Source organism: Scleropages formosus, chromosome 11 (assembly GCF_900964775.1).
Source record: "Scleropages formosus chromosome 11, fSclFor1.1, whole genome shotgun sequence".
NCBI classification, from domain to species: domain Eukaryota; kingdom Metazoa; phylum Chordata; class Actinopteri; order Osteoglossiformes; family Osteoglossidae; genus Scleropages; species Scleropages formosus.
Window position 1 is genome coordinate 24979513 of NC_041816.1, and position 16063 is coordinate 24995575.

The 16063-nt window shown below is 38.1% G+C and overlaps 1 protein-coding gene across 1 annotated transcript; it reads left to right on the plus strand.

Moving 5' to 3' along the window:
* The first annotated feature begins 62 nt into the window (after positions 1-62).
* On the plus strand, positions 63-15255 carry LOC108940925 (adhesion G protein-coupled receptor E1-like). Its single transcript, XM_029256377.1, has 15 exons — positions 63-219; positions 2574-2879; positions 3805-3852; positions 4490-4530; positions 5408-5476; positions 5860-6034; positions 6462-6560; positions 6709-6893; positions 8124-8297; positions 8540-8731; positions 9000-9235; positions 10676-10697; positions 11345-11436; positions 11674-11833; positions 15104-15255. Exons 2-15 carry the CDS (start codon positions 2645-2647, stop codon positions 15191-15193), a joined length of 1818 nt encoding a protein of 605 aa, XP_029112210.1. The 5' UTR covers positions 63-219; positions 2574-2644; the 3' UTR covers positions 15194-15255.
* Positions 15256-16063: the final 808 nt, after the last annotated feature.

The window sequence follows — 16063 nt, forward strand, 5'->3', positions numbered from 1 at the left end:
TTTCTCTCTATGACACTGGGTGGACGACACAGCAGTCAAATGTTGTGTGCAATCAGCTGGGATGTGGACAGGCTGTGGCAACTGGAAGCGGCGAGACCCCTGGATCTGCCCTGCAGGCTCTCTGCTCTGGGGCTGAATCTGCCCTGCAGTCCTGTTCCTTCCAGTCCTGCTCCAGCTGTGCTGCCAACAAGTCCACATCCGTGACTGTTGTGTGTTCAGGTAATGTACGTTGTTTATTGGCCAGAACAGTTCTCTGAAGTTTTCATCTGTAAAACTCATGTCCTGTTAGACACAAGATAAATGAAGAAATGTATTCGACATACATATGGAGGTACCAAGACACAGATCTAACACTGAAATTAAGATGTGGCTTCTTTAATGTGGCTTTTACAGTTAAATCATGGCTTTACAGGTTTTACATTTGATATTATTGGTTATACAGATGTTTGCTGTGTCAGACATGCTGCTGCCAAAGTAATGACATTTATATTTACATTTATTCATTTAGCAGACGCTTTTTCCCAAAGCGACGTACATCTCAGCGAAAATATATTTTGGGCATTATATTAAGCAATACGGACAATAACGACAATGGTTGTCACAGTTATCTAATGCATAAATTGTACTTTTGCTGAGATCTGCGTCGCTTTGGGCAAAAGTGTCTGCTAAATGAATAAATGTAAATGTAAATGTAGTTCAAAGCCTGTTATCAACATCCTCTTTTGAGTCTCTGAGTTCCCTTGAGCATCTTAGCTCCATCTTCATCAGACTTTAGCCACATTTTACTCTTATTGGCTTGAGGTCACCTGATCCAGCATCTTTCTACTACTCAACTTATGGATCAGACTAGTACCATGTGGGGTTTCTGGGCACTGTGGGCTGGCTCTTTAACTGGTCTTCCCACACATTCTGATAATTTTTTGTGCAAATGCAGTTTGTTTCCAAATGTCTTTTTCAAATAGTCAGTTCCTCAGTCAGTCCTACATTCAGCAGTCTCCTCCATCCGCCTCCTCTGGCCAATGCCACTGCTGTTGTCTTCTCAAGCCAGTTCACACACTATAACAATAAGTACTAACTGTAAGTATCTAAATAACTGTCACAATTTTCCCTATCTTAAGTATAATTTCTGGTGACGAGAAAATTTGTGATGGGATCGGAACGAATTATTGTCAGAAATGGAATAAAAAATTAAATACATGCACACCACAAATGTGCAAGAAAAACTACTACAAATAGAGCCACCAGAAAAGCTAAAATAAAGTATTACAAGGCCAGCACTCAACAGTAGTGACTAAATTTGTATTTATTGTGAACACAAAGGTAAGAATATGACACATCAGTTTTGGTCATAGGTCTTTCTCAGCATTTGCAAACATTAATACAGCAGACAAATAAATAAATGTCATGTCATGTGATGACGATTACCTACAATGATGAAGTTGACAAAAGATGACTTGAAGGCATAACAATTGGTTGGACTCTGGCATTCATTTCATGGCAGAACATTTGCTTCTTTTCTGATTTTGCTAAATGTGTGCTAAAATAACCCTAACAATTCCTGATGACTACAGAATGGACAATTAAGGAAGAAATTTGGCACCACCTATGATACAAACTAAAATTAATGAAAGAAGTATATAAATACAATGAAACAACTGCAATCCCTAATTTGACATCTTAAAAAGAAACCTATACATATTGTAGCATGCTGCACTCTGGGTTTGGATGGTGTGAGGAAGGACGTACGGAAAGCGTTCATTACAAACATTTATAGGAACACCGGAACATAACGAGAGACATAGGTGCGGACACAAGGAAACAGTCCTCTTGGTCCGAAGATCCCTTTTCCCAGCAATTTTAGCCTGTCTTCCTGGATTGCTTTTCCCTTTCTTAAGCTTTCCTTCGTCTTTACACTGGCCAACAGACACTCACTCACCCACTTATACTTCCCATATATTCATATGCGAACATTCAGCTGTTCAAATGTGAGAATAAGAGAATGAGGGAAAATTTTTCCCTAACTGAGGGAAAAGTATCATTCGAATAAAGAAATCATCAATGTACCTGGACCAACAAACCAAAAATTGAGAAAATTGCTGTATATGTCTACAGTCTCAATAACAGGGATGGTGTAAAGAATTTCTACACGAATTCACCTGGGTCTTCATGGTGTGACGGTAGTTTGTGTAATTAAATGTAAATGTGTACAATGCCTTTGATATGAAAGTCGATCCACTGTGTTAGAGGTTCAGTAAGAGACTCGTTTTTACCTACTATCAGCTGAGCAGGTGGTTAAATATATCGTTATGTATTTTAGGTAAAGTGTAAAATATGGGATGTACCGGTGATGTTTGCATCAGAAATCTGTATTCATTATCATTCCTGTGCTTTTCCTGGACTGTTTGTTTTGGTACCCTACAAAGTTTCCTCAGTAACATTTACAGTGGGAATGTTAATAATGGATAAAAGTAGCTTAAGTTTCCAGGTTTTTGACATTCAGTTAGTTTTCACAAAGAAACTGGGACTAATTAACGGAGGATAAAATTTCTCTCGGTCTCTTTCTCTGTGTGCAGGTGGTGTGAGGCTTGTAAATGGACAGCACAACTGTACTGGAAACGCACAGATCTTCCTTGACGGGACATGGATGTATCTTTATTTATCATTCTCCTACTATTATATATATTGGTATTCCAGCAATTCTGTATCAGCCAGACTGTGCAGTCAGCTGGGATGTGGAAATTTTTTGTCATTGAGCTATAACACCATTGGAAGCACAAACATTTTGGAAGCCCGATGCACTGGAGGAGAATCTGATATTAGAGAGTGCATCCTTTATTTTCAGCGTGGTGGTACCAGCATTAGTACTCTGACGTGTTCAGGTATGTCATGGACATTTCGACTGTGTGATTTATAATGTAATGTTACTTTGATTTATTAACATTGCTCTTTGAATTTACGGTACATACAGTATGGTGGCTCAAATATTCCCTAACATTCAATCAAATTTTCCGTACATTTTTTCTCAAGGAGGCATTATTAAGTCTTGGAAAATTTTGTGTTGCTTTCTTTTAACATTGATGTTACATGGTGAAATTTTTTGCAAGTCTCATGGTGCTCGTTCACAATAAGAAGGTTTATGCTCTTATTTCAATCTGAGGACATCCAATCAGGTTCTCTGAAAATGACATTAAAAATCATATGTTGCAGCCTATGCCAATGAATATTGTTTGCAGATTTATCATCAGCACTTTACTCCTCTCTTGTGACATCCCTAGCGATATGTAGTTGCTGATCTATTACCTAAGTTCTGTTCCAGTGTGTTCCTGTCCCAGTCCTTTGCTCCTGTACTTTGTGATTCTGTCCAGATCTCATACACTAACTCAGTCCACATCTTGATGATGCAGTAACTTGTAGAGAGGAGCGAGAAGTGCTCGGAAGTAGCGCTTAGTGGAAAGTTTACCATCCCTAGGAAAGGCAAAAATTCAGAAACTATCCTAAGCTTCATAGCTTCTTTCACTGTTCTAACCTTCTGCACAACATGATGCAATGCTCTGGGCAGTAATTCGATGACCCAAGTAAGTCACACCTTGTGCTAGTAAGGTGCACGTAATATTTGTCAGCTGCAGTCTTGCCTCCAATATCCTCTTCAGCACCTGATCTAGGTTGCTGAAATGTTCCTTCTAAATTTTTCCTGTGATTAGCGTATTGTGAAGGTAAACTGTGACATGAAAACTGTTGGATTACAAGACATACCAAAATGACTGGTTCCATATTCTTGATAACTTCTTCTGTCATTCCATACAGGTTCTACCATTTCAGCGACAACCCAACCCCAAACTACTGAAACAACAGGTAACAAAATAACTTCAGTACTCTGAGCATTCAGTTGTGTTATAGTAGCTATAAAATTTGGGATTAACTGTTTGAAACATAAAATGTGCCTTCCATTGACAAAATGTGGAGAACTGCTTGTATTTTAATCTTTGTGCAAAAAAAGGTGTCCATATGCTCAGTGGTCAGCATACGTAACTGCATCATCAAATGAAGGAAGGATGACAGTGGCAGGATGTGCAAAAGCATTTATCAAGAATTTGAGATTTGGTGACAAAAATTATGTTACGTATAGTAGGTATAGTTGCCATTTGCAAAATGAAATAAACTGATCTAGAAAGGTAAATTCTTTTATGTGATTTTCATCAGCTATTAATTAACTGACACCTTTTTGAAATGTGCCTTGTTAGCCAAGCAATTTTGAACTGGTAACCATTTATTGAGCATTTTATTCTTCCTGTATCCATTCAGGGAAAGTTCATTGTTTAGGGATTAAAGCTTTAGTGGTTAAATTAATTTGAGATCTTGAGTTTAGAATGACTGCAACCCAACCCACAATTCTTATTTAATAAGCAATCTGTCTGCACTATTGCTGTACATTTTTAAAAGAATCGAGAAAGATTTTAAATGTTATTCACACAGAATATGTCTTTTTCAGCATTCGTAAAGGACCTTGAGGCTCTACTCAACAACTCAAATGTAAGGGCTGGATAAACTTTTTCATAGGTTGTACTGTAGTTAAAAAGCAAACATGCTTTTTTTCACCGGATTGATGACTCTAAAGTCACCTATAGTGTGTGTGTGTGTGTGTGTGTGTGTGTGTGTGTGTGTGTATGTGAGTAACAAGAAGAAAGTGTGTTTCACTGCTGTATGGATGAGTGTCTCATTTTAAGGAGTGTATCTAGCATTGTGGGGGTGCGGTGGCGCAGTGGGTTGGACCGCAGTCCTGCTGTCTGGTGGGTCTGGGGTTCGAGTCCCGCTTGGGGTACCTTGTGACGGACTGGCGTCCCGTCCTGGGTGTGTTCCCTTACGCCCTGTGTTGCCGGGTAGGCTCCGTGACCCCGTAAGGGACAAGCGGTTCTGAAAGTGTGTGTGTGTGTATCTAGCATTGTAAGTCATCTTTGGGTGAATCAGGTGTGGACTGATAACACTACGTAGTATTTATTGGAAGTCGCTTTTGAGAAGTCTGTTAAATGAATAAACAAACTTCTTTTACATTTTTTTTAAATGTAAAAAAATTGTAAAAAAGTCTGCTAAATGAATAAATGTAAATGTAACCTACAGAAATCAAAAATAATGTAGGGATGGAAATCTCACAAGTAATAACTTTTGAAAGCAAAATTTTCTTCTTTGGATTCTTACATTAGGAAAATTTGAGTGGGTCTTTCAAATTACACTGCAGTTCTAAGGTCTTATACTGGGTGAATTATACGGTGCTCAGACTGTATTGTGCTCAACAAATCTTTTGACAGCAGCTGGCTAAAAGCATAAGAAGTTTAAGATATTTGAACATTTGTGTTAAACCTGTGGTTGACTTGTGTATTTAATGTTTTCTTTGTTTTACTTTTGTTTACAGGGACAAGTAACAAAAGTGTTAAATGACCTACTCAGTTACTTGTGGAACAGTACTAATCTCTCAGAGGGGGTCAGTACACCTCATATTAGTTATTATATTCTGGGATACTGATGAAAACTTTCCACTTCATTACTGGTTTATTGAAGAGTAAAATTAATGAATTTAAAATATTTATCCAGAAGCATCTCACCTTCTCTTCCGTAGTCCTGGAAACGTCCCCAGTAGTTATTGTGCTAAACTCTTTATAAGACGAAGTACACTGACAATTCACAATGAAGTTGATGGCATTTCCATCAGTAGGTTTTTAACGTACTATGTAGCAGCAAATTTAAAGTAAATGTCCTTTTGCAATCTATCTAATCTATACAGCATTTATGTTTTCCTTGTTGATATATTGCATACATGTAAGATTTTTTTCTTAAACTGACAGTGTTTATTTTTCATTTCCACAGAAAGCAGAAACATTTTTGAATTTTGCATTTGGGAATTTCTATAATCGATCAGATAATGTCACTGACAACATTGAATCAGCAAATATTCTCCTGGAGATCTCTGAAACTATAGCATCTCTCTTGATTGAACCAAACGCAACGTATTCAAATAAGACTTTGAAAACACAATATTTAGGTATAAAATGAAAGATGTTTTATATTTCCATTCACTTTCAGTACTATAACATCTTGTTCAGAGTTGTCAGAGAAAAAAGCCTAATCTGGTGACGTGAACAAAGCAGGAGGCAACATGAGATGGGAAAGCAGACCATTAGAAGATACACCTGCACACACAAACACAGCAGGCACTTAATCATCCCTGGTTCACTTTAGCTGCAAGTCTTTGAAAGAAATTGGAACACCTAGAAGTGTCACATGTAAATTTAGAGAAAATGGTCGAGGTCTATTCAGACGGCTCTCTTATTAGGAACAACATTACCATCTGACCAGCACTCACTACACCACTATGCCATTCTATCCCATGTACCTTCAGATAATTTTCATTATTTCATTACTGTGCATTTCTTACACAGATTACTTACACTGTTGTCTTTGTGTTTTAGAGATTAGAGTAACAGTGGGATCGAACACCAGTCAAATTCTTCCACTGGTGGCTAATGGAAATGAAATGAAAATGAATTCCAGTATTACGCAAAATAACGGTATGTTTAGCAGTAATGTGGCATTGCGTTCAAATACACCTCTTTTAGAGGTTTCTTCTGTGTACTGTGATGTTGAAGAGTTTCATTCTTCATTTCCTTTCTGATTAAATCATGTAGAGGAATATTAAAAATATTTTTTGAATAACAGGTTCAGTTTCAGCAACCTTAATATCATATGTTGAAATGGAGAACATCATGACAGCCCGTTACTTCAAAAAAGATAATGGGGCTAAGATGTTCTCAAGTGTTACAGAAGCATTTTTGAAGCAAATACCTGCCATGGAACCCATTAATCTGACAGAACCCATCATTTTTCTACTAAAACACAATCAGGTAAGTATGACCTTATATAATGTTACATCAAGTGTTCCTGAAGTAGTATGATGACAATCTCTACAGTAATTATTATGTTCTAAATAGTAGAATGGAATACATCAATTAGGTATTTTCGAGGGGGGAATAATATTAAAATTCTGATTAAGATCAAGAAAAGATTACATTTATTTTGAATATAATCATTTTTACGTGTTCTCCCTTACTGTTTATAATTCAGCAAAATTAATTTCAGCTAATGCAAAGTAGCATAGCACTGAAACCATAATTTTTATAGGAAGTACAAATTAAAATTATGCTTTCATCTTCAACAACAGTAATAATGGTAATAATAATCTTCACTACTTCATACCTCCCGATAACCTTCTGGAAAATACATACATGTATCACATCTTGTCCTTTAGATCTATTATGACTTCTAAAAACTGCATGTCCTCTTTTACACGTTCTCTACCACTATAGCTCATATGAGGAAAAACATAATGATAATACAGTATAATTATTATTATAAATCGAGCTCAAGGAGGAAATGCATAATGAAACCAGAAGAGGTCCCAGCACTGATCCCTGAAGTACAACTATAGCAAAGATAGAGGGAGAAGACTGTGAGTTATTCCAGGAAACAGTGAGGAAGCAGTCAGACACGTATGATCTCAGCTTGTTGAGTCTTGTGCCATGATCAGTGAGCGTGGACAGTAGTGTAATGCGATTAAGTGTATAAAGGGTATGACAGGTTAAGAAGAATAAGTGTAGATGAGAGAGAACATGACTGAGGGAGAACTGGCTGAGGCCAGTACATTTATCAGTGATGAAAGAGCAATTTCCCTTAAAACAAGACTAGATGGTCTCCTGAAGGTTGTTCATAGAGAGAAAAGAAAAGAGCTAGTGATTTGAGCTTCTATATTCCAGTATTCCGGATTAAAGAGGTTGGTCATTTTTGACGACTTCACATGTTTATTTTATTTTGTCCATCACAATTGTATCATGATGAAGGAAAGCATCTGTTAAATGAATAAGTTAAAAGGATGAAATGAAACGAACCTTACAGGACTGATAACCAGAGACAGAATCTCTGCGCTAGTCACTTCATAGATATCAGACTAGTCAATAACTTGAAAAATAAGGGCCTTGATTGCAAAATATTCAGCATCAGTCAAACATCAATCTTTTTTTTAAATCTTTATGGCCAAAATATGCTATGACATCGATGCTTAACATTTCTGAAACCAGATGAAACCACAAGATGGGAATGTGATATGTGTCTACTGGAATGACACAGGAATGGAGAAATTCTGGTCTGAATTGGGCTGCACAGCGACTTACACAGATGAGAATTACACCGAGTGCAGCTGCACTCATCTGTCCATTTTTGCCCTAATTCTACAAGTGGACGATAATGAAACGGTACTGTACTTGCTCTCTCATTATTCAGAATTTTTCAGATTGGTCTGAAATTTCAGTGATTCACACTTTGATGACATTTGTATATTATGTTCTAAACAGATAAAACATTGCAAAAATTAAATGTTGGATTTGCAGCATTGATATTCTAGTTCTTTTGAGAATACATTGAGTAATAAGTATAGAAACATGCTATTTCTGTAACTACAGCCATTTCATATAATTTTTTTACAATTTATTTTCAGAATAATGACCTGACAATGATGAGCAAAATTTTTGAGATAACAGGCCTGGTCTTCTTTGCCTTGGCAATTATCACCTTCGCTCTCACAAGTCAGACGTCAAAGGTCAACAACACATCACGTCTTAATCTCTGTATCAGCCTTTTCCTGGCTCACCTCCTCTTCTTGACTGGGTCAGACAGAACGGAGAACCAGGTAAAGACTTCCAGGGTACAGAACACGTGAAACAGATGTGTTGCACTCTTTCTGGGGTCTGGGAATGATCCGGTGCTGTGGGTGTTGATATGGTGGTTCTTTCACAGTTGTGTTTTTTTTGGAAATAAAATATTGCTGCTTCATTTTACATAAAGCAGTAACCTGTTCAATGTTTTCAGCATTTTTAATGTTCCTATTTACCAGGTGTGGCCATCTGTGTATTCATTTGTCACCAAGACGCTTTCCTCCTTCTGATTTTCTCATCCAGGTCATCTGTTCAGTTATTGCTGGGTCACTGCATTTCCTCTTCCTGGCCAGTTTTGCATGGATGTTTTTAGAGGCAGTACAACTGGTTTTGCTGATGAGGAATCTGAGGAAAGTGGAGGTCCTTAGGAAACAAGGTCTACCCTATGGATACCTGCTAGTGTTTGGGTACTTGTTCCCTGCAATTATAGTGGCAATAACAGCAGGTCTGTTCCCTGAGGGTTATGGGGATCAAAATCAGTAAGTAGTCTTCTCTATATACTTTTGTTACACTTGATAAATGTAAGCTATAAACGTATTGGGTTTGTATCATTTGAATTATTAAGACAAGACAAGACAAGACAAGAGAGGCTTTATTGCCATTTCAACCATATACAGCTGGTACAGTACACAGCGAAACGAAACAGTGTTCCTCCAGGACCATAGTGCTACATAAAACAGAGTAAATAAACTACCCTAGTTGTAGAAAACTAAACAAAACAAAGTGATGAACAAACCACTTGAATTTGCTAAGGTGCCCAATGAGAAGCAGGGAAATATGAGATTGTTAAGAAAAAAAAACTCTTCATTGTTTTTTTTTCTTTAGTAGAATTGATAAAGAATAAAATAAAGTATTTAATATTCAAAGTATTTAATATTTGGGGGTGCGGTGGCGCAGTGGGTTGGACCGCAGTCCTACTCTCTGGTGGGTCTGGGGTTCGAGTCCTGCTTGGGGTGCCTTGTGACGGACTGGCGTCCCGTCCTGGGTGCGTCCCCTTCCCCCTCCGGCCTTACGCCCTGTGTTGCCGGGTAGGCTCCGGTTCCCCGTGACCCCGTAAGGGACAAGCGGTTCTGAAAATGTGTGTGTGTATTTAATATTTATAACTGATTAAGTTTTTAGTCAACAGCAATGCAAATGGTACATTTTGCTTCTTTCAGGTGCTGGTTGAAGAAAGATAAAAATTTAAGATGGAGTTTTCTCGGACCAGTGATCCTCATACTTTGTGTAAGTCAATGTCTCAACTGACCATTAGATTTTATTAATCTCCATGGGTTTATATGACCTTCACAGGCTTGTAATTTCTTAGTTTGAAAAAGTTGTTCAGAAACATAATTAAGTAATTTCTTAAAATCAAATATGATCAAACCATTCCAAAACCATTACAAAAAATCTCAGTAATAATAACTCTTTGGATATCAGTAATTAAAAACTCTCAAAGCACAATATTTTCTGTTAAGAAAAAAGCCAGTTCAACTGTCATTGTGTTTTTGTAACAATTGTAATGACCAAATTCTATCAATTAAATAATGTAACCAATGAGGCAAAGGTGGCCACATGAATGGGACATAGGCAAATGACAGCAGATTTACCCACACAAAAAAGATGTTCTGAGAAATATAAATCAAACAACATGTGGACATGGTGCACCAAGAACCAAAATTAAAGGACTAATGAACAAGAACAACGGCTCATCCCAATGGCCAACTTTATGGAACCCTCCTGCCACCAAATTCTTTAGGTATCTTCAAGAGTTTTGATTGCACTACATAAAACAGCATTATTATTATCAGAACACTACCTAACCAGGCAAATGTTATCACTTACTGCAACCGTTTCTGCTGCTTTTTTCATAAAATATAATTTGCAAACAATTCCAAATCAAATCTGTTTAAAATCATTTATAATGATATTGTTGTCAGGGCCAAGACCCAGAGACAGGAGGTAGGTTTTTTGGACCCGAGTGTGGGTGCGTTTATTCCGGAAGAAACACAGGAGCAGACGACATCGGTACAAACCTGGGCACAAACGTCATTTCTGGGGCAAGACAATGCTCAGTACACGGGAAAACAAGCAGGGGGCGAAAGCCAGGTGAACACAGGAACGAGGAACAGGGTATAAGGGACGTAGCGCTGAATTCGCAAGCCGAGCAGAAAGGCATTGCACGATTCCACAACCCCGCGCAGGGACAGCGCTGCCTTTACCCCTGGCCTGGTGCGGCCGCTTAGCTTGTGGGCGTGACAATTGTCTTGCAAGTGAATTCTGTGTATAGTATCACTTTAAGTTTTTTGTTAGGTTTTCCATAGCTTTTTTAGCTTTCGGCACTTCAATTAATAATTAAAGTGGAGTTTGCATGATATTCTATCTGTGTTTCATCCCAAAGGTGCACAGTTCAGGTGGATTAGTGACACTAAATTGCCCTTAGTGTGTGTTTGTTCAGTCACCCTGCTATGGACTGGTGTCCCTCCCAGGTGGTATCTATTTCAGAATAGGCTTCAGAGTGCTGTGACCCTGACCAGGACAGGTGCTTAATGAAAGTGAGTGAGTATTACCAATGTGGAGGTAACAGTTTGTGATTATCCATTTTACAGGCCAACTACATTTCATTTTTGATGATTATTTGGCATCTTTATTTTGTTCTCGGTTTGATTCAGCAAGACCTTTCTACCATAAAGGATGTCAGGTGAGTACACTTGTAAAATGAAAAAAAAATAAAAAATCCATTAATCACACAACCTGTGCAGGTTTCTGTATGTTATTATACATTGTGTAAATAACAAATTGCACATATCCAGATACATACTGTAAATAATCCTGAGAGTGTATATATTTTACATTAACGTTTGCAGACCTGTTATGGTTTTGGCCTCTGAAATGTGTAACCATGTGTGTCAATTGATCTGTTTTTCTTGTCCTTAAGGATACTAGTTTTGAAAAACTGTGTCCAGTTTGCCATACTGGGCTGCAGTTGGGTGCTTGGTTTCTTCCCAGAAGTGAAAATATTTGCTGTCCTGTTCATTGTGATCAATTCTCAGCAAGGGACCTTCATCTTTCTTGTTTACTGCCTGTTCAACACACAGGTAACGTAAAAAGTTGCCGGGGATATAAACCAATTACGCATACAAGGGAAGGAGATAAGTGGTAGGACCCAAGAGCAGGATCTCTATCTGTTTTCCAAATGGCAAGACAGGAATCATGATCTGGGGCAGGTTTGGGTCAAAGAACCGAGAAGCTAACATCATGCTGAAGGAGGATCCGATGTTGAAGAAAAAGGCGAAGGTTGTAGACAAGGGTGGCAGGACTTAGGGACGAGGAATCAGAACAGGGGAGATGAAATAGGAACAAAGCGCAAGCAAGACAAAGTGGCAAGTTGCAAAGGGGATGGTTATCTTGATTGAGATTCCACAACGTAGGTGCACTGGTGGGGCATCCTTTATTCTCGCCCCTGCTGATCTCTGCCCGGTGCGTTCAGCTGGGATGAGAAGGAGGGGATGATAATAAACAATTCAGGCAATTTCATTAAAAAGTTAAGGTGTAGACTCTAATGCTTCAATATGTTAATGCCCCGTTTTTAGCATAATAAGAATTACATAGATTACACAGAAAAAATTATGGCTGTAGTGAAGTATAAAATTAAGATTTTAATTGTTTCATGGCATGTCTCTACCTTGATTTCTTTACAGAGTACTCAGTAAGAAATAATTAGAAACACTGAATAATTAATTTTTATTGAAATGTTTCTAAATTTTTTAGTTATTTTATTCACACATATGCTTAACATACATAATAATTTAAGATTAAAATTATCACTAATAGTGGAGGTGCAGTGGTGCAGCGGGTTTGGCCGGGTCCAGCTCTCTGGCAGGTCTGGGGTTCAAGTCCTGCTCGGGGTGCCTTGCAATGGACTGGTGTCCCGTCCTGGGTGTAACCCCTCCCCCTCCAGCCTTATGCCCTGTGCTGCTGGGTTAGGCTCCGGTTTGCCACGACACCGTTTAGGGCAAGCAGTTTCAGCCCATATGTGTCTAATTATTAATAGTTTAAGTGTTAACTTATTTAATGTCTTAACATTTACATTACATAGATTACATTGGGTCGGGGGGGGGGGGTGACATCTGGTCTAGGCCGGACATCCTGCTCACCTAGGGAAAGTGCACGTGCAATACATTGCCTCTCCTTCCCAGTGTAGTGATTGTGCATGGCCACTGTCTGGCTCACCAGGCAGGAGGTCACTGCAAATGGCCTTTCCTACATTACTGCATCCGTAGCAACACCTCCTTGACGATTCACCCCGTTTCCACAGAGCTTGCTACATCATGGCGCGACCGAGTGTCCGGTGCTATAACTGGATGGGTAGGCTGAAATCGTTAGCCTTGGTTGGCAGCCAACCTAAGAAAAGAACAACTCTGACTCCATCTGCAGCAAGCTCTCAAAACGGTAAAAGATCTAAGGAAGGAGCTGTGGAGAAGTCAGTCAACCCACAGTGGTTGGATAGACACTTTTGCAGTAATTGGTGTTTTGGCCGCTTGTTCTATTTCCAACTGTACCAGCAGGTTTCCAAAACTGTTCATGTGATCATTTAAATTGGGAAATTTTGTTTCTGTAACTGCAATGAAGGTTGAGAGTTTCTTTAATTTGGTACTAACTCTTGTGAGATAAGCTACCATACTCTTCCTTCAGTCAAAGATCTCTTTTATTTGTGCTCATTTGGCTCTTTTAACCAGATGTCTACTTCCATTCTATGAAGTCTTCATCTAACAGTGACCCAGCAAAACTGGAACGGGAGGCCAAAACTCCAATTTCTTCAAAGGAATCCATAGTAATTGCTCCGCATTGCATGTCCTGAGTTGATTTCTACTTGGTAACTCCTTCTTTAGCCCTTTTACCTTTCTAAATGTAAATTGTGTAAAAATGGGTATTCCTTATTATCCTTGAACATGACAAATTGTGTCCGTTGAGTTTGTTGAAAAAAAAAATCAATTTAGCAAGAATTTAAGAAAAAGATCACAATCATGGGTTCCTAAGATGAAGCCAAAATTTAAATTACTATCTTCAGTGAAGACCATATAACTATAGGCAATGGGTTGAAAGAAACTTCTGGACCAGTGCTTGGTCTTGGTGACCCCTTTATATTATGGTACCTGTTTCAGCTGAACTGCTAAACTGTCTCCATTGAAATGGTTATTAAATAAACAGTACACAAACAGCAAGCAGCACTTCAAAAGGACCTCTGTAATTACATTTAATTTATTTTTCAGTCAGGTTTACATTGTATTGTACAATATCCTTTACAATGGTCCAGAGCTTCTGCTGGAAGTATAGGACTTCAGGCAGGGTGCATCCTGAACAGGATACCTGTCCATCACAATATAACACACACACACACTTTCTGAACCGCCTGTCCCATACGGGGTCGCGGGGAACCGGAGCCTAACCTGGCAACTCAGGGCGTAAGGCTGGAGGGGAAGGGGAGACACCCAGGACGGGACGCCAGTCCGTCGCAAGGCACCCCAAGCGGGATTCAAACTCCAGACCCACCAGAGAGCAGGACCCGGTCCAACCCACTGCGCCACCGCGCCCCCTGCCACAATATAACACTTATATCTAATTTTTATTAACTGCAAAAAACACTACGATTAAACATTTTAAGAATTTTATTGCAGAAAATAAAAATACATAATCGCCACTAGCTCTTACACCACATAAACAGGTCTTGCGTTTTTCAGCCTCTGCCCGCTTTCAACACAACTTTTCTCATCTTGTAAGTGATGACCAACTCTGACCAACACCAGATATGAGCTGTAAGCACTGTGCAAGAGAGAGTTTAATCAATTTGGTCCAACATTCCTATTCTGTTTGGATGTGTTTTACTGCATGCTATTGACTGATTGCAGAAATGCAGGTCACTTAAACATGACAACATACATAAATTTTATGAGAATTATGAAAAAATACTGTTAAAAATAAACAGCAGAACATTTATATTTCTAAATTTCTAACTTGGATGTTCCTGAAACAAGGAGCTAGTATGAAGTGAATTTTTATCTAGTTTTAAATTCCCCACCTAAAGGAGCATAAACAATACATAAAATGCTTGTTCACAGAGACCACAACTGGGAACTGTAGTTTAAGGCTTCATTTGAGTTTAGAACCCTAATTACTTCCTTAAGTAGATATATTGTTATGGACCATATTAAACTCGAAACAGTACATGCCAAAATAACTTCCATTTCAAGCCTTCCAGACAGCATAGAGGATGTAAGGTCATACTTCATATATAAGGCATAGACTTTCCTGGGTTTTGGAATTCCTGCAGTTATAACAATATATCCTATATCTGTGTTTGATTGCAGGTACGAGAACAGTACAAAAAGTGGTTTGGATGCTTCTTTCATAAAAAGATAACTGAACGAACAGACACCCAAACTCAAAGTTTGTCCTGAACAATGCATGTCATTGTATTTTTATAGAAGGAGACTGGACTAAGCCAATATTTTCATTTTACATTTATATTTCTTCATTTAGCATATGCTTTTACATTTATCTTTATTTATTTAGTAGATGCTTTTCAGCATATGGTCATAATGTTTTTTTTTTTTTTTCACCAGCAACATGCATGTATCTTTTTCCAAACTGTTTACTTTTGCTCATGGTAAATGTAATAGGAATCTTGCATGACATACCCCTACACAATAAATACATTTAGCATAATTGGTTACAAAGCTGTAAACTGTCTTTTTTGGTTTTTAATACGTTGCTATCTGTACATGGAACTTTGTTGATCTCAGTGAAGTCTCAATTACCAGTGTAAATAAAAATTACTTAGTTACATGATTATGTTCTGAAGCAAGTGGGCATTAACATTGTGCCATTGGATCAATATATATTTGTTTGTTTTTAAATTCTTACTTTTGTAAGATTATGAATTAATTAATTCACAGTACACTCTATGCTGTTGAAATTGTTAAAATTTCTGACTTCTAATTTTGTGTTACATGTGCAGGAGTGGGCAGAGTAAATATGTTTTTAATATGTATTGATAGCATTACTGCTTGGATTGTGTTTTGATTATAATCACAATAATTATTGTACCACAGGAGCTATTGTTTAGAGTAAAGTCTAGGATTTCCCATGGTTTATTCTGTACTCCAATATTGCATATGGTCCAATTTTTAAAAATTTTTTATTAATGTTGAATTATTCATAGTTAATAAATGTTGACTGAATTGAGTTAGCTCTGTCTGCTGTGAACTGATACTAGTTACAGTTTAACGTAAAAACTTCATAATATGTGTCAGACCCTCCACCGCTCC

What these genes read in the sequence shown, in the direction of transcription:
- LOC108940925 (XM_029256377.1), top strand. Translation starts at nt 2,645, where the DNA reads ATGTATCTTTATTTATCATTCTCCTACTATTATATATATTGGTATTCC. An exon ending in TAGTACTCTGACGTGTTCAG is followed by an intron (nt 2,880 to 3,804) that starts GTATGTCATGGA and finishes CATTCCATACAG; the next exon opens with GTTCTACCATTTCAGCGACA. An exon ending in TCTACCATAAAGGATGTCAG is followed by an intron (nt 11,437 to 11,673) that starts GTGAGTACACTT and finishes CTTGTCCTTAAG; the next exon opens with GATACTAGTTTTGAAAAACT.